The sequence below is a fragment of the Camelus ferus genome, chromosome 11 (genome assembly GCF_009834535.1).
Source record: "Camelus ferus isolate YT-003-E chromosome 11, BCGSAC_Cfer_1.0, whole genome shotgun sequence".
Classification (NCBI taxonomy): Eukaryota; Metazoa; Chordata; class Mammalia; order Artiodactyla; family Camelidae; genus Camelus; species Camelus ferus.
The window spans coordinates 13,919,455-13,944,071 of record NC_045706.1 but is presented as its reverse complement, the minus strand read 5'-3'; the positions used below and the strand labels follow the sequence as shown (position 1 = coordinate 13,944,071).

The window sequence follows — 24,617 nt, the reverse complement described above, 5'->3', positions numbered from 1 at the left end:
AATACATTAAGAGAAATAGTTCTACCATATTCTATAGTAGTCAGATTACATCTAGAATGTTGTGTTCACTTGACATTTTAAGAGGGGCATTGAAAAACTAAATGCTAAAAACCATGTTACATGAGGAAGTTTTGTCTCACTTAGGAGACTATGGCCAGGACTGTGTTTCATATCTCTTAAACACCCAGTGTCTGACCCTCTTCCCAGAGCATTGGAGTATTCCATGTACATTTGTTGATAAGCAATAAATGAAATGAAAAAAATTATGATATTGGAATTACTTACTTGAATATATGAGAAAAGTTTCAAATATATAATATATAATTAAAGGAATTTTAATAAATGAAATTAGAAGTATCCTATTTAACTTTAATCCAAAAAGATCTCAAGATCCAAAAAGATCTCAAGAAATTTTTTTGTCCAGTATAATGAACTAACAGTGTTATAAATCTTTGGGGGAAAAATACCATCTTGATAAAAATGGTTCTTTTGCTAGACATATTCAAGAATGCTAGATAACCATCTGTCAGAAAAGTCAGCACTTTTGATCCTGCGCTAATGGGAAATGTGGACTATGTAACATTTAGGATTCCTTCTGACTCTGATAATTAGTTACTCCAATGAGTCTGTTATGACCACTCATTTTCTTATATTCTGATTTTTTTTTTAATTAACACACCACTCTTGGTACATAGGAAAGCCAGTTTATACCAATCATGAGTCATCTATGCTGTATCAAACTTCCCTTTACATTTAAAAAATTCAAATGAATGAAATTAACTTTTAAAATGTTTCTATCGTATCTACATCCATGAAAGATTGAAAACAAGTAACACTTGATATTAATCTATCACACTGATTAGTCAATAAGCATCATAAGTATCTTCCAATAGTGACTTTAAAAAATTAAAGTAAGTAGATGTCTTATTTCACAAAGAAGTATTTCTTACAAAAGAGCCATTTTTGGAGTTTCTCAATATTGAACTTAAAATGACTCCATTAACTAATAGCAAAATAATCACATTTTCCTTAAAGGAAAAAATATTTTAAAAATATTGATTGAGAGGAAAAATGCCAGTGTTTAAGCCATTTATGTCTCCAGGAAGATTTAAGTACCTCTTGAAAAACTTCAAAATTATTGTCACAAACTACTTAAATGTTCAACATGAACTCTTTATACACTAAATGATAAAGCTAACTGGATTATGTTGCATTTAGAATTTCTTAACCTAGAAGCTAGCATGTTGTGGTTCAGAATTGAATCTTGAGCTTTGTACTGATTCCCAGAATCAGGGAGAAAAAAAAAATCTTTCTTTAGTAAATTAATTCTTAAGGTGGCGGGGGGGGGGAAGCTACTGAAGGATTGATCTGAGCTTTATTGTAACAAGAGCCTCCAGTCATAAATTACTGGCACACAAGCAAGAGTCGATGTGTCACTTCTATTATAATCAGCTGCTTTTATATTTCCACCCGGCAAGGTTGACTTGATCATATTGTGCACCTCTTAGATGTCAAAGACATTAATTTGCTCTTCTTCTTGAGAGCAGGACAAGTATTTCTCTTACAAGTTAGACCTCTAACTTGGGGAAGTAATATATTCTACAGTATGGCTGTGAGGGTATTCTGTGTGGGAAAATTTTTTTTCAAGTGCAGGTTTCAAAATTTGAAATTATTCAACTTCCCAGTTTTGCTCTTCAAGGAATAATGTGTATTAAACATCCATTCTGGAGCTGTAGCTTTTAAATGACCTTTTCAGTACTCATCCTTTGCTCATTTTGATTTGCTCAGATAAATTACAACCACCTGGCCTTTTGTATTAAAGGAGGCTACATACAAAATTGACCTTTTGATACTTATTGGAGAGCTAGGTTCATTGTATTTGAGATTAACTGCTGTTACTGTTTTCTGGTTATGTCTCAAATAACTTTATTCGAGGACGATAAAGCCTATTTCTTTTGCCCGTTTGTTCCAAGCTACTTCTAATACCATAGGAATGGACTCTCTCAGCAATACAAAGAGAAATTACTTTTTAAAAAATAATAAATCTGATTTATTTGGATCGTGTGATGCCTGATGATACATATATGTTACTTCATTTTCTCTTAACCTTGATAAAGCCCAAATTATCCTTAACCACCTGCTCCTTGCCACCTTGCTTAGTAAGACTCAGCCTTCTTTCTGTTTTTTGAGCACTTTAGGCTCAGACATCAAGTCTGAGAAACTCAGGATCTTTGCACTTGCGGTTCCTTCTGCCTGAAATGTTCTTTCCTGGCTTTATTTGTTGTTGCTCCATTCACCTGATTTTCTCCTCGTTCCCCTATGTGTTCTGGTCTCTGTTTAGTTAGGATGGGCTGTGTGACTGTTTATGGAAAATGATGTATGTCACTTCTGGTCTGAGGCATTGAAACGTCCATACAGGATTCACTAGTCTCTTTGCTGCCCTTTCTCTTAAGGAATCTGTGACTTTCATGGCAGAACCTTGAGCTTGGATCCGTCTCTACTGCGGAGTCCCCAGATGGGGAGTTACTTGGACCTGTAGAAATTTTGTGTGATCAAGAAATACACTTTTCTGTGTTAAGCTGTTGAGTTTTGGGATGGACACCTCCTCTGAGTATTTAAGGTTTTAGATCAAAGGTCATTTCTTAGGTGACCTTCTGTAATCACATTATTTAAAGCACTGTCTCCCTCCCAACCCTTATATGTTTTCTGTAGTGATTTCATTTCTTCAATATTATCATTTATTTGTTTATATAAGTATATGTTGAACAAACAAGACTTCTATATGCTGTTAATTATGATTTTAAGTGCCCAGAGTAATCTTTAAAATTGGCAATAAGCACTTCATTTTTTCACTTTTCCTTTTAATGTCAAAAAAATGCAGACAAAACTGCCTCACAAAACCCTGTTGTATTTTCTGTTGCTCACTAGAAAGGATGGTCTTGTATCAAGCAGTACCTGAGTTCTTGACTCTTCTGGATGCATCCATTCTGCATGACTTCTTTCAACAGGAAGTGAGATCATCTTTGGCAAAGTCTAAAACAGTGATGCCATCTATGTCAACAAAGAAAGTATTAAGAATCTAAATTTTAATTTTAAAATTGCCTGAAGTAACCTTCAGATATTTTGCAATATTTCTATGTTGCTTTAGGTTTTTGCCCACTAAGAAATGAAGCTTTGTTGCTTTCAAGTCCAGGCCACAGATATACTTCCTCCAAATCAGAATGCTCCCCTAGTTGTCTACCTCCAGTCTCCTGGTAGATTGTCTGGAAGAGTCCCCGATATTTTTTTAACAGCATGGAAAAGCTTGCTGAATAGAAACAAGAGTCACCTCATAGATTTTTTTACCAAGGTCTATCCAATGATACAAAGCTGAACTTTCTTGATAAGCAACCTTATGAGATGCTTCAAGATACAGCTTTTGTATTAAGAAAAATTCAAATTTTGGTCAAGTTCTATTCTTTTTAAATGAAACCTACTTTCCATGAAGACTTACAGTGATTGATATGTATGAACAGTTGTCAGATGCTCTTTTCGTTTTCTTGGCTTCAAACTTCAGCTGAGAAGAAGTGTGCCATGTAAGAAGTATGGTTTTGGCTTCCATGATGTTAATAATGCATAACCATGAATACATAAGGATAAGGAAGATCTGTCATACTTTCTTTCCTTAGACATTGCCTAAGTTAACTTAAACAAAGACAGCCCAGACTTAAATTGTCCATACGTATAAAAATAAGATACATTTTCCTTAATTCCTGTCAGTGGAGAGCTTTTAAGACCTTATTATATACAAATGGTGGTGATCCTGTCTGGCCATAAAAGTTTGTGCCAATCTACTCTTGATAATGTTGATGATTTTAAGAGTTCCATGAGACTTATTTTATGTGGACATTATGATCCAAAATCAGTACGAAAGGCTGATATCTTGTAGAGACAAAATCATTCAGTATAGAGTAGAGGTGACTTTGCACATACAACTGCATGAGCACCGAAGTTTGAGAAAGACTGAGCCAGAAGAAGGGAAAAAATAAAATGAAAACTTAGAAATAGATGTTTGAACATTGAACCCATTCTGCCTTCAAGATAATTTTCAAGCTCTTATCTAGCAAATATGAATGTATAGGGAATTCTAAAGTAGTCTTTCTTGCTTTTAGAATTTATTCTGTTTTATTTTTAAGCATCCATATATGCTGATACATTTGTTTGTTAAAAGAATTAGGAAAATTGTGGAGTTACAATTTGGTTCTGAATGAAGGCCAGTTAGCTCCTGAAGGCAGCAGTAAGTAATTATTGAATCCACTGCAATTGAAAAGAAATTTTTTTGAAGAAAAGTATCATCTCTTAGTGCCAGGTTCATAGATTTTTTTTCTAGTTCTCACCCGTTTACCCTTTATAGGTCTGTGGTCTACAGACTGAAGAATCTCTGTATGGAGGATCCGTAGGTCCCTTCTGGGTCTGAGAATCTATGGAGACTGTCCTGAGTCACAACAAAGACAAGCTCAGTGTTACTCACATGACAAGAAAGACCCTCATTTGCTGCCATTATTTAATCCTTATCTTGGCCTTTGATGTAAGAGTTTTGGTTTTAATTCAAGTTTGAGTTACTTTGAATTATATATAATTTGGGGGAATATCCGCATATACACTTTCACATGCACATCGATATGAGAATGTTATGTATTGATGTAATCTCTCAGCATTTTAGAGGAAGTGCTGAACTTTATATTGTTAGAAATATTTTCCATTTTCCTCTCTCCTTCCTCTGTCTGGTAGCAGGCTTGATGATGTTGGTTGTGTTTTTGGCACATTACTGCTCAAACAACAACACTGTATATCTGAACAACCTACCTTGAGAATCTGCTGTGGCCACTTGACAACTGAGGACATTTTGCTGTCAAATAATAAAGAAGAACTAAGTAAACTTGTGCCTTGCAGATTTTGTTATAAAAATGATGATAGGATATCATGCTTTCCTCATTCAATGATACAGAAAGATAGTTCCACTTCTCAGTGCTTCCTCACAACATCGTATCACCAAAAGAACAAAGCTGATTTTTTACTTATACAGCTCTATATTAAATGTGTTTGTGTTAATAACAGAAATACTCTTTTTCATGAAATGTTGCTTAATCTCTAATTCAAACTCCTTATTCATTTTCATATGTAAGCTCAAGAATAATGACTAAATCATTTTGATTTCCCCTTGTATACCTTTCCAAAATTTTAGAAATAATTGCTATTAAAATATGAATGCATTATAGTGACTTTATGGCAGCATTTTTATAATCTTTACAGTATCTCAATAAAGTGGATGAAGACAAATATGAAACCTGACGATGATTTGTTGGGTCCACAAAATTGCCCCATCTTTGAAAGAATAAACATCCACTTACTTTCAAGGATGAGACATAAATTCTAGAATATCAGAGGATGTATACTATTAAAAGCTTATTAAAAATCAAAATCAGCTTTATCGTAACTTGCCTTCAGTCATATTCAGATGACATAGATTTTTATACTTTAAGTCACTGGTTCATTGTTCATTCATCAAACACTATTGACTACCTACTTATGTGGTGGGGAAGAGAAAACAAATAAAAATAGATTTTTGCCTTAAAGTAGTTTTCAGAAAAGCATGAAGATGTGAAGAGGTAGTACTGTACGAATATAATAAATAATGCAGAGGTGAGATCATTACTTCAAACTTGGATGAGGTAGAGGACCTCTGAAGGTTGGGGAGAAGGATGCATAGAACCTCCACGTGGGAGGAAGGCAGTAGGAAAACCACTGGTAGTAGATTGAGTTAGTTACTGTTTTGTTTGGTGTGTGCGCTTTTAAGGATCATTATCCTACATCTGTTAGAGTTATAGCCTTTGGGGTCGTTGGAAAGGTGGTTAGTATGAACTTTGGGGAATGACACCGTGTTCAAAGCAGTAGTATTGAATGGAGGCATTTAGCGTACATATTTGATAGAATCAATGACTCTTCCTGGTTGCCATATTTAAGTGTGGATTTTCATATTATTTTAAATTTCATAGTTTGTTTTGTAAGAGAGTTTGAATAATCAGAGAATTATTATAGATAACATGATACTAAGAGCATCCATAATTTTACAATGTTCATCACAATAATGTTTATGGCAGCATGACTATAATGTATTGTATTACAATCAATTTGTTCTTTTGGCTTTCTGTTGAATAATTTGGCAATAGCAGGTTTGTTATAAAATAGATCATCTGTTATACGGCTTCTTTTCCATGTAAAAATATTCAACGTCATTTTATATAAAAGTCACACTCACAAAATAAATTAATTTTTGAAAGTTCTTAAGGAAGTACTCTGTGTTTCCTCATAATTTTTAGGTTGAGTTTTTATCATTCTTAGTCACACATGGCAGAAAGCAGTTCCAAATCTGAATTCATTTTTACCACAATCATGACATTTTCCAACTGTCTCATAAATTTGCAACATTTGTTAAAAGGGAGACTAATAGAGCAAAATGTGTCACTAGTGCAGAAGAAAATGGGCCTGTGGCAATTAGTGTGCCATCTTTAAAGATAAAATTAGTGCTTGAAATTTAACATAATAATTGTACCAATGAACTATCACCGAGTCCTCACAATGCACCAGCCTCTGTGTCTAACAGTCCAAGTGCATTATCTCGTTAGTCTCAATCTTAGGGTATTATGATTGCTATTCCCATTTTATAGAGAGAAAGAAAAAGCCTTAGAAAGGTCTACATAATTTGATGATGCTCCAATAGATGGAGAAGCTGGGATTCAAAACAAGTCCTCTGAGGTATAGGGGTAGGTGCAGACACTACTAACAGCTGACTTTGCAGATGAGAAAATTTGAGGCTTAGAGAGGTCTAAGTAATTTGGTTAGGCTCAAAGTGGAAAAACTGGTATTTAAACACAGGTCCTTCTAACTCCAGAGTCTATGTTGCCTGTCAGTAGTCACACTAAATTTTGACAAAATTTAAGTTGGAAGCATATTGTTCACGTCTCCTTTGTTCTGACATAGAGGGGGCAAAATTTGGGAATTAACGCATGCAGACGTTAACTGGCAAGTAGGAGGGCAGTTGCGAAGGACGTGGCTCAGAGCCAGGGCCTTAGCAGCAAAGAGACATTCACTGTATTCCATTTTATTATTTTAGGGCCATCATATCAAATCAAGAGTGCTTTAGGATAAAATGATTTACCCTTCCTCAGTTTCTCAGTCAGAACCTTCGCGTTAGTTTCCCAAAGTCAGGATCTCAGTATGTCAGCCAAAGTCCTCAAACTAGCCCTCTGCTAAGTGACCCGGAGCGAATTCATTTGGCTGATTCCCTGCTTGTATCCTTCACTGTACAGGATCTTGTGCTCTAATTATTTTTGTTTTACCATGTCTTGTTTTATGAACTAGTGTTACGGTCCTGGACAACCACAATGTTTTCCTTCTTTGCAAAGAGTACTGTAGTAAGCATTCAGTTCTAAAAAAGTATTGGAAACTCAAAGCTCAGAAGACAAACTGAAATCTTTTAAAATACTTTTGTATTCTACCAATAAATTTTTTAAAAATGAATGCAGGTATCAGGCAGTTACTCATTTTCTTTATTAGGAGTGTTGGGGGTCACAATAACATACCATTTTCCAGAATAATCTATTCTTTGTCCAAGACAGTGAATTTTGAATACTTATAGATTTATATGACAATTTGTGGTTGAGTATTCATTAATTATACTTTGTAGACATTTAATTTTTTGGTGTAGGTAAAGGGTAAGATGAGGAAACAAAAGCTGTTCATTTTGTTAAAAAATTAGTTATACGAGATGCCATTTTTAAGCGAGGGAGAACTAAAACAAATGAATAAACGTTAATATCAATGTTAGAAAATTGTGTTCAGACCCAAACTAGAACTTATAATTTTCTCAAGGCTTTTGTACATTACTGTAAGAAGGGTAGTTTGTGTATTTGTATGTGTGTGTGTTTATATTTTTACCAAAGACAAAGAGCATGGTGTCTTGTACACTTCGTATGCCTTGGTTTTTGGAGTAACTTTAAGTTTGCATTTTGCATAGACACAATATTCAGATCAGTTGGCCACTCCTGTTGAGAGAGGCACAAATGAGATTCTGTTTGCCAGCAGCTGTATTTTTAATAGTACAATTCTGAGTTTATATTAAAGTGAATAATTCGTTGGTTTAGGTCATATTTACTTTTTACTCTGAATATGTTTTTGGTATGTCTTCATTGTTTCTAAAAATATATACGATTTAAGAATTTAAACTATTACTAAGTAGTAATTGTATTATTTCTATCCCATATCAGCAAGTGGTTGTTCTCTCTTTAAAAATAACAAAGAAAGGCCTTAAATTATATTTTAGATGCTCATTTCATAAACACTGTCGCTGCTGTGCCACAAGCGTTAAAATAAAAATGTTAAATAATAAACTGCCATCAGGTGTTGGCTTTTGTTTCCTCATCATCTGAAAGGGAATTTTATGAATGATGCATCACGGTCTACATGCATTTACATTCAAAGACCAGTTGTTAATGTTTAAGTTACTGCCCGTGAATCTTGAAAAGTCTTTGTGAATAATGAAGCCGTTCATTGTGTTCAAGGATTTTGCCTTTCTTCAATGATGTGATTTTCTTCTCATTTGAAAGAGTATTTAATTGCATCGCTCATCCACTTTTAATATTTAATAATAATTTTATTAGCTGTATAGAGTGAGACAGGCAAGATTTGCAATATCTAGTGCAGGTCATCAATTTCTCCTTATCATGACTTAATGAATATTATAATTACAAGGAGAGACAGAAATATAAATTAGCTTGGTACTTGGTTGGAACTTGCTGGTTTATTGGTTTTAGTTTGGGCAAAGTCCAGAAGAGGTACAGGGAGAAAGGAACAAATATCTGGGAGTGCTTTGGAAGCCTTGGCACAAAATTTCTGCAACCTACGAATCATTCCTCATTTTGAATAGTGAACACAGAGGCTTTGAATAAAGTTAAAAACACCGCCAGTAACAATTCCTGCTGGTTCGATAGCAATTGACAGGGGATGTTGATGACTTACAAGACTTAGTCTTGGCAGGTATACGTTCCTTTAATTTCTATTAATGCATTTTGACAACTTTCCATTACATTTTCTTAAATATGTTTACTGTTACTTGCTTTCAGCTAAGACAAAATCTCGAGTCATTTTGAGAGGGAAACATTGGCATACCCATCATCGTAATAGCACTTTTTACTTAAGTAGCACCTCTCGCCTGAAGTTTTCAAAGTGCTTTTGAGTACATTTCATTAGGCCTGTGGGATGGAGGTCGGGGGAAAGTGCTCTGTAGTTGACATACGTTTAAAGCCTCTAAGGAAATATAACCCAGGCCAAGGGGAGAAAATAATTTTCACTTTTAGTGATCTAGACATGGAAATGTGTATTAGGTGATTTCACATTTTGAGTGCCCTTTGTTCAAAATGGAATCAGATATTGTTGAATTCAATGTGTTTTAAAACCTACTTTAAAACGAATCGTTTTTAACCCCCTCCAGCAACTGCTTCGGGAACGACAGCAGATGGCCAGCCGTCCCTTTGCTTCTGTTGACGTAGCCCTGGAAGTGGGAGTGGAACAAGCAGACTTCCTGCGAGGGTCATTAGAGGTAGGAGCAGCGGTGCCGAAAGGGGACCGCTGTGATGTGCGTATTTACATTACTTCTCTAATCTGCATCTGCTTGTGAAGCCAAACGGAGTCTGATTATCTACAGTTGACAAGATTCAGCTACATATGTTATGCCATTTTCAAGGCACATAGTTTTTTAATAGTATGACATGAGCTGTAACAAAAGCCACTGGAGAATCTATTAGCCTAGGCAAGAGTGACAGACTGCTCACCTGGTGGCCTTTCCCTGACAGGTAGGCGGTGAAGGAATTTAAGATACAGCTATGATGGAAGAAACAAAGTGTCTGTATTTAGTCCTTGGAATGCCCAATGCCCCTCAATTAACAATTCACATCTATCTTTATTAACAAAGTTGGCTATAAAAGGTGGGTAGAGATGGGTTGCATTTTTAATTACATCATTTCAGTTTTTGAATGTTGAAAATTATAGAATATAGTGAGTAATTTTATTTGTGGTAATGGCTATATTAGTATATTCTTTTATTGCAAATGCAGAAATAGAGTATGGAGAAAGAGAAATGATTATGTGCAAATATATGTGTTATTAGAATCTTGAAATAATGCTTGAAATGGTTTCTGAAAATAGTAATAATCCACAGATTGGGATTAGTGACTAATCAAAGCATTTTGAAGCATAGTAATTTCATTGCATACTTTAAAAAATTTGTATTTCATATGTGGTAAGATGTTTAAGTAGGAGGATTAAAAAACACTGTAGTGTTGAAATATTTAATTTACTTTTTAAAAAATGCCCTCATGTGACTAACTTCATGTTGCTATTTTCAGACATTGCTTTCTTCAAAGAAAGCAAGGAATATAAAAATAGACTCCTTCAAAACCTGAGTACAAATATAATTGATGTTGTCTATAGCATTTTTGGTTATTCTGAAAAAAAAAAAAATAAAACTAAACCAGACCTCATGGATGCTATACACAAGACCAGTTTTTAAAGGACACTTCTCTGTGAAATTCTTTTAGCTTTTGTGTACTTGATTTTTCACTACTCTAGGTCACAGGTTGCCATGGAAGCTTAAAACATTAGAAAATTTATGGGTATATCTTCCATTACATAGGGAGAAGCACTCTAATTTCTAATTTTACAAAGTGCTCTAATTTCATTTTGGTGCTTAGTTTCAAATAACTTTGGTACAAAACCTTTAACAGATAGAAAACCTGAACTGTTTGAATCTAACTTCCTTTTTCTCCTCAGCTGTTTAAATGTTCTCAAATATTGCTAAAACTCAAGTCACAAGAGGAAAGTGAATGTAAACAGGTACACACGTAGGCCAAGGAGGAAAAAGAATAATCAAAGAACTAGACAGCTCGTAAACTGAAGGAACAAAAATACTAAACATGCATTTGTGTTGTCATAGTGGTCAGTTGTTGCTTCATAGTGTTCAGGGAAGTATTGCCAGGTGTATATGCGTTCATAATCACCCTGTTGCTGTTTTGTCTTTTCCCAGATTTTATTTCTTTATTATTACTTAAATTCATTTTGTAGAGTTGAAAAAGTTCTACCTCTACTTTCTTCTCATTTATATTTGCCTGGTAGTCCTTCTTTTATTCCTTTATTTCCAACTTCTTTGTATCCTTTTGTTTTACACCTATCTGTCGTAGAAAAGACTGTTAGCTTTTTATTTTTCTGGTTACTCTGTTTGTCTGTTGATGGGTAAGTTTAATCTGTTTACACTGACAGTAATTACTGTTCTACCAAGGCTGATTTTAGCTTCTCAATTGTGTGTATGTGTGTTGGTCATGGCACTTGTTACTAGCCTTGCTTCTTTTTAGTTCTTTTTATCCCAGCTTCTTTGGAGTAAACTGGTTTTCTTCTACTAAACTAAGTATTGCATATTCTTTATCTTTGTTTTGGTAGTCACCCCTTACTTATCAAGGTTCATAGACAGAGTGACGTTTCCCTGTCCGTGTCTAAAGCTTATTCATACAAATACCTGTCCTGCTCATCTCAACACACAGTTAATATTTAGCATGCTCTCAGATGTCTCTGTTCCTCCCACCCTGTGTTAATACTGCCTGGAATTTTTGATCCATGCATTATAGATATACTTTTTTCTGTATTAAGGCAATTTTTATAACAAATAACTTTCTTTATCGTCCTTTACTTTTTCTGTATCCAGCTGCTCGCTCACACATTTCTTTTTCCCTTTTCACTGAAGTAAATCCTCCAAGATACTTTTTCCTAAAGAAACTTTATGTAGCATGCTCTTTGAGACCTTAAATGCCTATCAGTTGTCCTCGCATATAAATGACAGTTTAATGAGATACAAAATTTTGTTTCAAAATTTTCTTCTTCAAAACTTTAAAGATATTCCTTTATTGTCTCAAGTCTGATTCAGTTTGATTCTTTGGATTTATAAATTATCTCCATTTTCCTTTTGGAATTTTTCATGATTTCCTCTTGTTTTTCAATGTTCTTAAATTTCTCCCTGCTATGTAAATACTGTCCTATTTGGCCCTCTGTGCACCCTTTAAATCTGTAGACCTATAACTTTGTGCAATTCTGGCTAATCTTTTACTATTTCTTTAAGCATTTCTTACTCTATTCTCTCTTTCTGGAATTCCTGTTAGATACTCTTGATACTTTTTTACCATCTGTATTTTTTAGCTTTTCTCTCATTATTTCCACTTTAAAAAAAATCTTTTCTCATTGCTTCTGGGAACATACTTCAACCTGGCATTCCAGTATACCAATTTTTTTTAGATTGTATCTTTTCTGTTATTTAACCCACTCATTGACTTTGTTTCAATAATTATATATTTGCTGTTAATACTTCCAAGTGATTTTTTGACAGTTGCTTGTAGATGCTTCATATTTCTAATACCCCCTTTGTTTTATGAAACAATTTATTACATTTAACTTAAATATTGTTTCATATTTGACTTCCTTTGGTAGAGATTGTTTTCATTTTTCTATTTTTCACGTTGCTTACGCTCATAGTTTTTACTTTCATTTTTTCTGTGAAAATGGATTTTATTTGAGTTATTAAGATCCACTTAAGAAGAAGAATGCAATGCTTGACTCTAGGCTGTGCTCTTAGGGGTGATTTAGTGGCTGGAGGTGAGGAAGCGGCTGGTAGAGTACAATCTGGGCTCTGTCACTGCTGCTCATTTGCCAGAGGTGTCCCTGTCACTACAGAGAACTTTCTATCTTCTCAGGCATTATTCTTATCAGACGGGAGCCTCCCTCAGATGCAGTCGCCAGGTCAGCAGTTGAGGTGGGGAGAAGTGAGTGCTTGGGGGTTGTCCAGCCTCCTGCTTGGGTGGCTGTAGGGGGTTCTTCACTCCAGCTGAGCTCTAGAGCTACCCTGCCATTGGTTCCCAGCCTTAGGCTGGCACCGGGCTGGCCCTTCTGATTTTCTGCCCTGCAGCCGGCAGGGTAGGCATCTATCCACAGAGGACAATGTGAACTCGGGCACTCTCCCATTGCAGGCCGCCGTTTACTCCCTACAAGAGTCCTAGTCATTTTCCACATTTCCAAGTGTTTCTTCAAGCTTTTGCATTGATTGCTGAGTATGCCCTGAGAGTCATCAACTTTCCTATTTCTTATATGTTATCTCTGTGTTAACTCAGGGGAGGGGACAAGGGACTCATTCTGGTTTGTCATTTGTTGGCTGCAGGACCATATGTGCAGGTGCTTTTTTATTCCATAAAGCATTATGTTAATGCTTGTATTATTATTTTTCTCAGTTTTATTATTATTATTCAGTTACATAAATAACTGGTGTGCCTCTATTTCTTTTGTGCCTCTTCTTTTCCAAAACTGAAGTTCAAAATGTCAAAGGAAAAAAAAAAAAACTTACCTGAATATGCCCTTTAGAAAGCCCTTTTTATCTGGGAATCAAGTTCTATTTATCAATGTATAGAATTGTTGATTTTTTGGAAATAGCTTTATTAAAGTGTAATTCATAAGCCATGCAATTTACTCATTTAAATTGTAAAATTGGATGGTTTTTAGTATATGCAGAGTTATGTAACCATCAGCAAAATCAATTTTAGAACATTTTCATCATCCCCAGAAGAAACCCACTCCCTTTAGCAGTCATCCCTCACCACTTGCCACCCTCCCCCTCTGCTCTAAGCAAGCCCTAATCTACTTTTCTTCTATATAGGTTTTCCTCTTATATATTTTCATATAAATGGAATTACATAATATGCAGTCTTTTGTGACTGGCTTCTTCTACTTAGCATTATGATTTCAGGGTTCACTCATGTTGTGGCATGTGTTGGTACTTTATTCCTTTTTTATTGCCAAGTAATATTTCTATTTTATTGACATAGCATATTTTGTTTATGCAGTCATCAGTTGATGGACACCTCTGTTGTTTCTACTTTTTGGATATTTTGAAAAATGCTGCTGTGAACATTTGTGTACAGGTTTCTGTGTGGGGAGTGTTTTCATGTCTTTGTGTGTGTCTAAGAACGGAATTTCTGGATCATACGGTAATTTTTCATTACTTGTTGAAAAGGCTTTCGTTCTCCATTGAGTGATCTTGGGACTTTCATTAACAAATCAACTGAACATTAAAGTGAGATATCATTTCTGTACTCTCAATGTATTCCCTTAATCCACAGGTCTGTCATGTCACAGTACCACACTATCTTGATTACTATGAGTCTTCTAACTTTATTCTTTTTGAAGATTCTTTGAATCTTCTGGGTCCCTTGGATTTCCACATGAATTTTAGGATAAGTCTGTTAATGTCTGCAAAGAAGCCCGCTAGTACTTGGATAGGGACTGTGTTGAACCTATAGATCAATTTGGGGCAATACATAGTATTTTAACATTCATTTTATTAAGATTACAGTTTTGTTAAATGAGTACCTTTATCCCCCCTGCTCAAGATCCTAAATTCATTTTCAGATTTCCTTCATCTTGATAAATAATTATGATTTCTGATATTTAAAACTCCCTATAGCCATATATGTCTAATAATCTCAAATAAGTCAACAACTTAGCATTTTTTTAAAAATTTAAGTTGAAAATATTGTTCAGTACATTTTTTTTAGAATTTAAATTGTTTACTTCTTCTTGTAAGAATTAAACATCAGAAGTAAATCTTAGCAGCTGCCTGCTAATTTCTTCCTTTGACATATTTTAGAAGATAATGAAGGTAAAAGCATAAGGTTTATAATTATAATTTATTTTCTCCTTTGCTAAGCATTCTGTAACAATTACTACTAATAGAAGTTATCTATCTGTTTGTACACCTACAGGTATGTGCACATACGTTTATATGTGAGATTTATTTTCCATTGTCACAGTACACTGAAAGCTGCTCCAAATCTCTCTTTTTTATATACGTAACTTAATATGAAGTGGTTTACCGATTTGCTTGCACAGTGAATTCTGAAGCCCTGGTCTATTCTGAAATAACATTGAGGATTTTATTTAAACCTAAAAATCAAAGTAATTTTAAAGTTCCTCTGCTGGGTTTTCTTAAAATTCAGTGTTTAAATTCTACTCAAAGCCGTAGGTTAGCTGCCTATTACTGTTCTGTAAATATTCATTGAGTATTCGTAATGTGGTAATTTAAGGAATGGATTTCTTTTAAATTAAATTGGACATTTATGTGTCGTTCTGAGTTCCACACCCGAACAGGCAAGGGGAGAATGTAAGGTATAATACGAAATTGAGTACCTTTGACACATCTGTAGATAATCGTGTACCACCGTGCACCAAAACGTCCAGTTCTACGAAGTAGATGTGTTCCTGAAAATTTTTATATGTAAGTTAATTATGTTTTTTTAATGAATGAGAGGTATTCAGTCTTTACAGGAACTCTGTGTAAACCCTAGGTGGAAAACTCTTTGTGAGTGAAAAAAACTATGGTGAATCAGCACCCTCTGTATTATCTGTTAGCAAGTCTGAATCATTGTATTTTTCGAAATTATAGCGACAAATTAAAATACATTATTAAAACTTAATATATGCACTTAGAATATAAATTTATATATAAACACAATTTATTAGCTGTTTTCAAACTTACCTTAAAAGGGAGGGTTATTTTTATGGTGAATGTGTGACCCATATAGTATATATGTATCATTTTTCTTCCACTAAGCAAGAACATGATAAGTTATGGTAATTGTTTAGCAGATTTTTATGGAATGCTCCTTACTTGTCAGGCGCTGTTCCAAGCACTTAAGAAACATCAGGGAACACAACAAAGAGCCCCGTCCTTGTAGAGTTTATATTCTAGCAGGGAATATAAGTTATTTAATATGTTAGAAGGTGGTGAGTGCAACGGAAAAAGAAAAAATAAAGCAGGCTAAGGGTTTTGGGAGAGCTTTGCAGGTCAGGGAGAGTGTGCTGTACTGAGTAGGGTGGTGGTCAGGGTGACCTCGTGGAGAAGCTGTGAGCTGAGGAGGGCTTGAATGAGCTGAAGGAGTTAATCAGGGAGCCAATTCCCAGGGAAGGAGTGTTCTAGGCTGAGGGAATGGCGGGAGCAAGGGCCTAAGACGGGATATGACGGGCAAGTTCATGGACCGGCGGGGTGGGGTGGGGGCAGGTGAGAGGGGAGACAGATGATGTAGGGCCTTCTGTAAAGACTTTTGTAAAGATTGTGACATTCAATTCTAAGAGAAGAGGAGATAGCCATTTGAAGGCTTTTGAGAGAGAACTGACATAATCTGCTTTTAAAAAGATGGCTCTGCCTTTTGAGTTGAGAAAGTTTGAAGGGTGATGTCATTGTACGGTTTCCTGAGAAGCAGATGCCAAGACAAGGAATTGCTTCATTTGAGAATGAAGATTCTGCCAGTAGGGAAGTGGAACCGTAAGAAAGGAAATGGGTAGCAGCCAACAACACCATGGACAGCTGGGGTTTAATCCCTGTGGGGAGACTCTGGGGGTCAGGGTAAAATGCATGTCAGATTACAGACACCAGGGGCAGTGGGGCTGAGGTTTTGTCCCCCAACTCCCTCCAGTCACTGGTTGAGGGCCAATTCTCAGGAGGCTGAGAAACCCCGGAGGCAAAGACATGCAGGCTGTGGCATCGGAAATTAGTGGAAAACCAGGTAACTGAGGCAGGTGGAAATCAACCAGGAGTTTCTGCTACTAGGGGCAAGGGTAGAGGCAGAGAGACTTGTTAGGAGGCTGCTGTAGGAATCCAGGTGAGAGATCATGGTGGCAAGCCCCAGGTCATAGCAGCAGAAATGATGAGAGGTGGTTAGATTCTGGACTGTGTTTTTAAAGTCATTATGAATATAATGTTCTCATTTTGAAAGTTCTTCTAGTGACTTTATGTTTAAAAGGTCCACAAAGAAAGATAGGACATGATTTTTTTCTCTTTAACTGGCACTGTAATAGCTGGAGAACTTCTGATGCTCTTGTATCTATTCAGGGGGAGGAACAGGAGTCCCATTCTCTCTCAGTGTATCCTCTCAACAAAATATGTGCTTTTCTTAAGTAACTGATAGAAACCATGAGAAAGTGAGGGAAAGGCACCTAGTGCCCTGTAAGTGACTTAGAGCAGGTAGGCTTGTTAGATCTGACGTCACACTAAATGTGTAGCTTACAGTTTGATCAGAAACAATTTACAGACTTTTAGGTTGAAATGATGATGATGTTGAAAATGTGCCTTCCCCACTTTTGGTCTTTTGGGGAGAGTAGTGGTGGGAAGGAAGGAGGGAGGACGTTGGCAGTTTTATAAACTTGTATGAGTCCTTAAGTGTCACTAACAATTTCTGCAGGGATATTATTCTTAGTGTGTATTTTTAATTCTATTTTTTAAGCCAATCATTCTTAACCTGCTACCTCTAATACTGAAAAACTGGAAACCACTCTAATGGCCAAAAATAAAGGATTTGTTAGTTAATTTTGTTATATTTTACAAAATGGTAGGTACATTGTGATATGATTTTTGATAAACATTGAAAAGAATCTGGTCTAATAAATTCTTAATAATAGTTGCATCTAGGTAGGTAGTATATATGGGTTATTCTTTTTGCAAACATGTATTGGCCTGTAATGGCATGCACTGCTTTTTTTAACAAGGGAAAAATAAAAATAACAATAAAGCAAGAGTATAAAATGTGGGTTTTTTTCCTCTTAATTTTTAGACCCTTATATTTACTGCATATTTTGGGGCTTGAAATTCTGCCAGTTATTCAAAATGAATATTTTCAATCATCATTTCTGTTTTAGGAAACAAAAACTCTTCTGCATATTATACATAGTCAGGACTGCCCTGTTACCTTTTAACCCACCATAATTAATTTATCCACATTTCAATTTTTGAAAATGTAAATGACCATTGGGTTATAGTCTACAAGTATTGGTACCTAGGCGTTCATCAAGACTGCACTAGAGTGTGCGTTTCAGACAATAGAAATGAGGATTTATACGCCAAGGTAAGGAGTCTGGACATGATCTTCCTAGGTCATGGGAACAAGTGAAATGTTTAAATTGAGTTTAAGATAGTGTTTTTCAAAATTCATTTACATATAGTGTCTCAATTTCATTTGAGCCTTAGGTCAGTCTTATAAAATACAGAGCAGGTTTTGTTCTTTCTATTTACTGTTGAAGAAACTAAGGCTCTGTGAGCTTATGATCTTTGTTCAAGATCACAGTTTAGTCACCAGTAGAGCAAGAACAGGGTCTGAGTCTCAGACTGGCTCAAGAGTTTCTCTCTCCTATTATTCTTAAACATACTGCTTTTAGGTCAGAGTGAGCATACATCTTAGGCCCCAATGTACCTATGGAATATTTTTTCTTGTAAAGCTATTTATAAGCATAGTTACTTAACATTTATGTAGTATTTTTTGATTCCAGGTTCTCATATAGTCGTGAATAATTGAGACATTTCAGCCTAGTACACTGCATAAGAAACCTCTTGGCCAGGGTGACAGGCACATTGTTCAAATCAAGGCCGGACACAGTGAGCATCTCTCATACTAAGAGCATTGCTGGCTTTGCTCCCAGAGCAGCCTGAGCCCAGTTCTCTGCTGATGGGCACAGCCAGTGGCCCCTCTGGCATTTCATTCCTGGCCTGCCATCTTCATGGACAGTCATTCCAATGGCTGGCCTGAGCGTTTCCTAGGTTTCTTGTTTTCAGAGTTTTATAGCTCCCTTGTAATACTTAATATTTTAGTTATTTTATTAATGTTTACCATTAAAATTCTGATTATAAAACTAAGAAATCATTGTAGAAAAATACAGAAATTATCAAAATTAAAATTAAAACACACCAGCACCCAGAAATATCCACTGCCAGAACTTTTATTTCCTTCCAGCAGCATTTTCATCTTGCTGATATGTATTTTTACAAAATTGAAAGTATATTCTATATATAATTTTTGCATTCTGTTTTTCTCACTTAATATTATAATAAGAACATTTTTCACTTCTAAGTTTTATTTTTAAATGCCACATTAATTGTTTTGTAGTAACATTTTTTACTTGACTGCTTTATTTTCAGTTAGTTTGAGTCTAATTTCACACTTTTATAAATAAGGCTATAATTAATGTTTGTACATAACTCTTAATCCTAACCCATAAAAGACAAACTGCTAGATCAAAAATTATGACCATTTATTGGTCTTGAGATATATTGCTTATTTTTTTCCAGAAATGTCCTTATTCAAACTACCTTTAAATTCATGGTTTCTTACATCCTTGTCAAAATATTTTAAAAACATTTTTAAAATAATCTTGTTAATTTGATACATGAAATGTTATCTTCTCCATCAGATTTCTTATTACTAGTAAATTCAAATATTTTCATATTATCTCTAACAGTTTCATTTTATCTCTTTGTATTTCTCTTAGTTCACTTTATTGACTACTCTTTCCATGTCCTCTTCTGTTTTAACAGCATTTATTAATAGTAATCTAATTAGACAAGAAATTTTACATTATAGAAAGTTTAAAAATGATTCATAACTTTTTCAGTATCTTTCTTCATCTTTCTATTGGAATATTCTTTACTTCTTATTTATAAATCACATATATTAAATGTTTACAATTTTCCTTTACAAATATTTTCCCCTCTGGATATTGCTATTAAAATGTTATATTTTCTCTATATTTTTTTTTCTATTGATCAAACTGGCTTAGTAATTTTCAGGAATTGCCCTTGCTTTCCATTTGTTCTGAATTTTTAATTGTTTTTCCTTCTTTGCTGGCCTTCTCTTGAATTAAGATTTTTAGAAATCAGTATTTGTCCTCAGGTGATTTTCATGTTTCACACTCTTTCTTCTTTTATAGTGATTACTCTTAAAATTGTCACCGGCATGGTTTAAGTCTGAAATTAGTGAACATTTATTTCTTCCTCTTTCCAAACATTAAAAGATCCTGAAAACAATTTAAATCTTGTTTTCATCTTAAGCGTCGTAGTTATCTTATTTCTAGTCCTGTGAGTTCTGTCATCCCTGGAATTAAACATCATGATTATTGTTGTTGTTTTACATGATCAATGTGTATTTAAATTTTCCTATATATTCACTGTTTTCTTTGCTCACCATTCTTTGCATTCAGAGCTTCCTTCCAAAATAAGTTTCCGTCTTCCTGTTATCTTTAGAAATTCCTTTAGCACATACCTTCTGATGATAAAATGAGCTCAGCTTGCTGCTCACTGCTTCCCTCTTCAGTTTCACCCAATGCCTTGGGGCATCCCCATGGCTTACAATCTAGGAAATGCTTTGGAAATACACTTTATCAAGCAGCTAGTTATTTTGCAGTGGGAGTGCCATAGTCAAACATTGTGTTTATATGAAAATTGTTCTGGCTTTTGGCTTCCATTGTTACAATGGAGAAATCTTCTAACAGTGTCATTGTCATCTTTTTGTAGCTCATCTAGCTTTTCTAACCAATGGCTTTTAAAATCTCTTCACCCTTGGTGTTCTGCAGTTTTACCATGATTTTCCTAAGCGTAAATTTATGTGTATTTATCCTGCTGGGTATATTTTGTGCTTACTAGGTCTGAGGATTCCAGTCTTTGTTTACTTCTAAGCATTCTCAGTTGCTATCCCTTTGAATTTTTCTCTCCTCGATTTCCTCTGTTCTCCTAAGGTTCTGATTAGATGTCGAATCTTTTCATCCCATCTTTGCAATCCCTTAATCTCTCAGTTTTGTGTTTTCCATCTCCTTTCTCTCTGTTTCTTTTGGCTTATTTCTTCAAAGCCTTGTTCCAATTCACTAATTCTTTGTTTAGTAGTCTATAACCTGCTTTCTACCCCAGCCATTGGAAATCTTTCAACACATGTTTTTTTCATTTTTAAAAATTCTACTCCGTTCTTTTTCAAATCTGCTTAGCAATTTTTGAAAGTCTCTTCTTGCTTGATAGTTTTTTTATTACCATCTCATATTTTAGTCCAAACATGATTATTTTTATTTTGTATCTGACCATTCCAATATGGAAAATCTAAATCTATCCTTTATTTCTGTGAGCGCATTCACTACGGCTTACTTCCTTGTGTGTTTGGTGGTCCCTGTGAGTTCCTATTTGTTTGATCTTAATCTGTGGTTTTCTAGAGACCTAAATAAAGAATGCTTTCCTCCATAGAGTATTGCTTCTGCCAGAAACCAAGACCTGCCATTACTCTTTAACCTTTTTCTTCCCGGGCCCCTGGCACAGTGCAGGGATCTCAAGCTAAGCTTTCTCGCCTTGTGAATTACTTACGACAGCTTTTATCCTCAGGGCAGCTCTGCTTTCTTGTTTGCTTGCTGCTCTCTGCTCCCCTTTCCAGTTTTAGCTGGTTGCCTTGGAGCATCCCCTAACTGCCTGCAGTGCCAGCAATGCATTCAAAAGACCTTGGTTATTTTGTAGTGGGAGGATCCTACTTAAATTACAGTTTGCCTTCGGCAGCAAGCAGCTCAGTTGTTTTCCTGGGTGCAGGTCACTCCCTGATTGTCCTTCTCCTCCTCCTGGCATTGGCTACTTACTTTCATTGTCATCACTTTGAGAGTCCAGTTTTGGCCACCCCAGCAGGGGTGTCGGGCAGCTGGGGTGGGGAGAGTTCTCTCTACCTTAAATGGGTTAGTGGTGTAGAAACACTCAAGCCACCAATTTCCTACGGATCTTCTGGTGCTCCCTAAGGCTCAGGGACAGGGAGGACTCAGAACACCTATTGTGCTTTTACTTAGCCTCTTGGGGACCAGAGAGTCCAAGGAGACTCTGTTAGGGATTGTACTGACCTTCTTTCTGGTGTTTACAGAGCTCTTCAGACCAAGTCTCCGTAAAGTCCCTACCCTGGGCCTTCATGCTGGTTTCCGTGCACTTGCCCAGTCCAGAGGAGGTAACTCTGAGGCACAAGTTCCCTCAACCAGAACTTTTACAGGACCCAAGCCCTGTTTGCACATGACCACCCAAAGGCCACAAGAGCCATTTGCCTCATAGAAGGAGATGATTTTCAGCCGGCAGTAGAGAGAAGGGAACTGTTGAGGTCACATCTCACATTCCTTGTAACAAATACTTTAGAAGACAAAAACTTTATTATTTTAAGAAAATTATTTAGAATATATAGATTTTTATAGGCACATCTTTGATTCTTGAAGTAAGGAAGGATAAGGATTCCCGTTACATTTAGAATTTTCTTTATCTTTCTTTTAAAATTGTAAAAGACTTTTCTTCATCAAGACCATTTAGCAGAAAATGTTTTCAAAAATTCTTTTAGAAATATAAAATATATTTTTTTAGAAATATAAGATTTGGAATTATAACAGAATTATAATGAAGTTTGTTATTGAACAAAGCATGAATTAAGAATTAAAGATGATTGATTCTTCAGAATGAACATGATAAGAATAGAACCTATTAACATGATATGAATATAATATATTCCTTAAATTACTGGAATCTGCATCATTCTAAATTAATATAATCAGAAGTCATAATATGTTTAGGCATGAGAAGTCTCATCTGTTTTCATTTTTTAATACACAGCTTTACAAATGCCTTAGGTTAACCGTACTTGTAAGTAAAATATTGCTAGCATCTTTCATTCAGAATTCAGTGAGTTCAAAGCTAAAGATATATACTTATATTTTTTATACACTTTCAAAATTAAAATTTTATAAATGAAAGTTTCCATTGAACTAATAAAACTTCATGGTCATCTTATCTTAAATCACTTAAAATGAATATAAAATATGATAGAGGAGAATAAAGATGAAAATGAACAACAACAAAAAGATAAACTCAGTTTCACTTCGTGGCATCCGATATGATACACAGAAACATTTGCAAATACAAAAAGCTTATAACCCTCATCACCTGTATTCATATTGGCTGTCATTCAGCAGAACACTATGCATCACTTAAGGATACCAGCATATCACAGGTGAAGTGATGCTGGCTTATACTATTTTTATATAGCAGCCTGCAAGTTAAGAAGTGGCTGTGTAAAGTAGGCTGTAATGTCAGTTACTGGAAAGTCATAAATACAGTGTAGCAGTTCTTGGGGACAGTGTTCCAGCTCTGACTGAAGAAGACTGGATTTCAAACGCCATCCTCCATGCTTACCCTTCACCCATTCTCAGACAAAACAGACAGTATATTGAACCCATCCCCCCCAAAAAAAGTTGTGGGCAGCTTGTATCTGCTGCATCCAAAGCACATAGATTGTGCATCACAGTCTGTGAGACACAGTGGCTGTTTTTGAGTACTGTCAGATACTTTTAACAATCATTTCTTGTATATATGTTAAAATACCAATATTTTATGTGTTAACATAAAACTAACATTAGTATCTTAATTAATACTGGCTACTCAGTAACAATAACAAAAAGCTAGTGATATTTTTGGCCCTTTTTTCTAACTTTTTAGGTTGTCTTGAAGCATTTGTTGTGTGTCTGATAATGCACAGGAGTTATTTTCTGCTTTTTGTTTAAATATTTTGTTAGGCTGTAGTTCCCTATGACAGTTGTTATTGCCCTAATTTATGGCTCCGTTTAATATATTTTTTGCTTACATTTCACATAAGATCAGTTACTTATTTAACTTGTATTTTTTCCTTTTTCCCATTACATGCATTAGTAGACAATCTGATCAGGTTCATATTCTCAAAGGAATAACTGACTGTAAGAATTCCATAAAATGCTGTTAAATCAAATAGAAATCTTATAAAGTAAAATCTCAGATATTGGAAATGTAGTGCTAGATATTTTATATGTAGAATCCAAGAAACCAATAATGTTATACTTCACCTAAGTAAACATTTTCATATGTTCTCATACTTTAGCTTCTTAGAAAATAAAATAGCAGCCAGGTCAAAATTGAGGATATTAAATTGGAAAACTTACCTTAAATCTTAATATACATTTTCTTTTAAATCAAGGATTATAGTTTTACCCTTTTCATACCAGAGACCTTTGCTCATATTTATACCTTACAATTTTGTTCATATTTACTTTAAGCCTCTTTTAATTTTTGGCTCATGAAGAAATGCACTGGGTTAACCATTAATAGCATATAAAAATAGGGCAGACTATCAAATAGGTAAAGTTTATATGCAATTTTTCATGGAGAAGGAGTCGTTATTTCTTAAGGACTTTCTCATCTCCAACACATTTCAGGAAGCAAAAACAAAAATAACTCAATTTTATTTTTCCATATTTCATAATGGAAAGCTAGTCTTAGAAAGAAATTCTATCTACTATAATAAAATAATTCAACAAATATCTACCAAACTTACTATGTGCAAATCGGTACAGACGGATATGAAAGAGATACTACCTTCTAGTGACTTATGGACTAATAGGAAAGATAAGATGCAAAAATACCTCTAATATACATCTATATGTGCATGTATACATATACATGCTTATGTACATATATAAATGGGTATATGCATATATACATATATATTATGTACATAGATAATATAATTAATGCTAAAGGGGGATTAATGTGAAAACACAGAAGAGAAGAAAAAATACTAAAACTCAGTATATTGCTGAATGTTTCATAAAGAAATTGTAGTAGTTGTTCTTGGTCTTTTAAATAA

At 34.9% G+C, this 24,617-nt stretch overlaps 1 protein-coding gene across 2 annotated transcripts in view; it reads left to right on the top strand.

Annotated features, from left to right (window-relative positions):
• ATRNL1 (attractin like 1) overlaps positions 1–24,617 on the top strand; it is a 593,456-nt gene that overhangs the window by 379,898 nt on the left and 188,941 nt on the right. For both annotated transcript variants that reach the window (XM_032490833.1, XM_032490832.1), the window contains exon 27: positions 9,530–9,637. In XM_032490833.1, the coding sequence (XP_032346724.1) occupies positions 9,530–9,637 (108 nt within the window). The remainder of the gene's footprint in view (positions 1–9,529; positions 9,638–24,617) is intronic.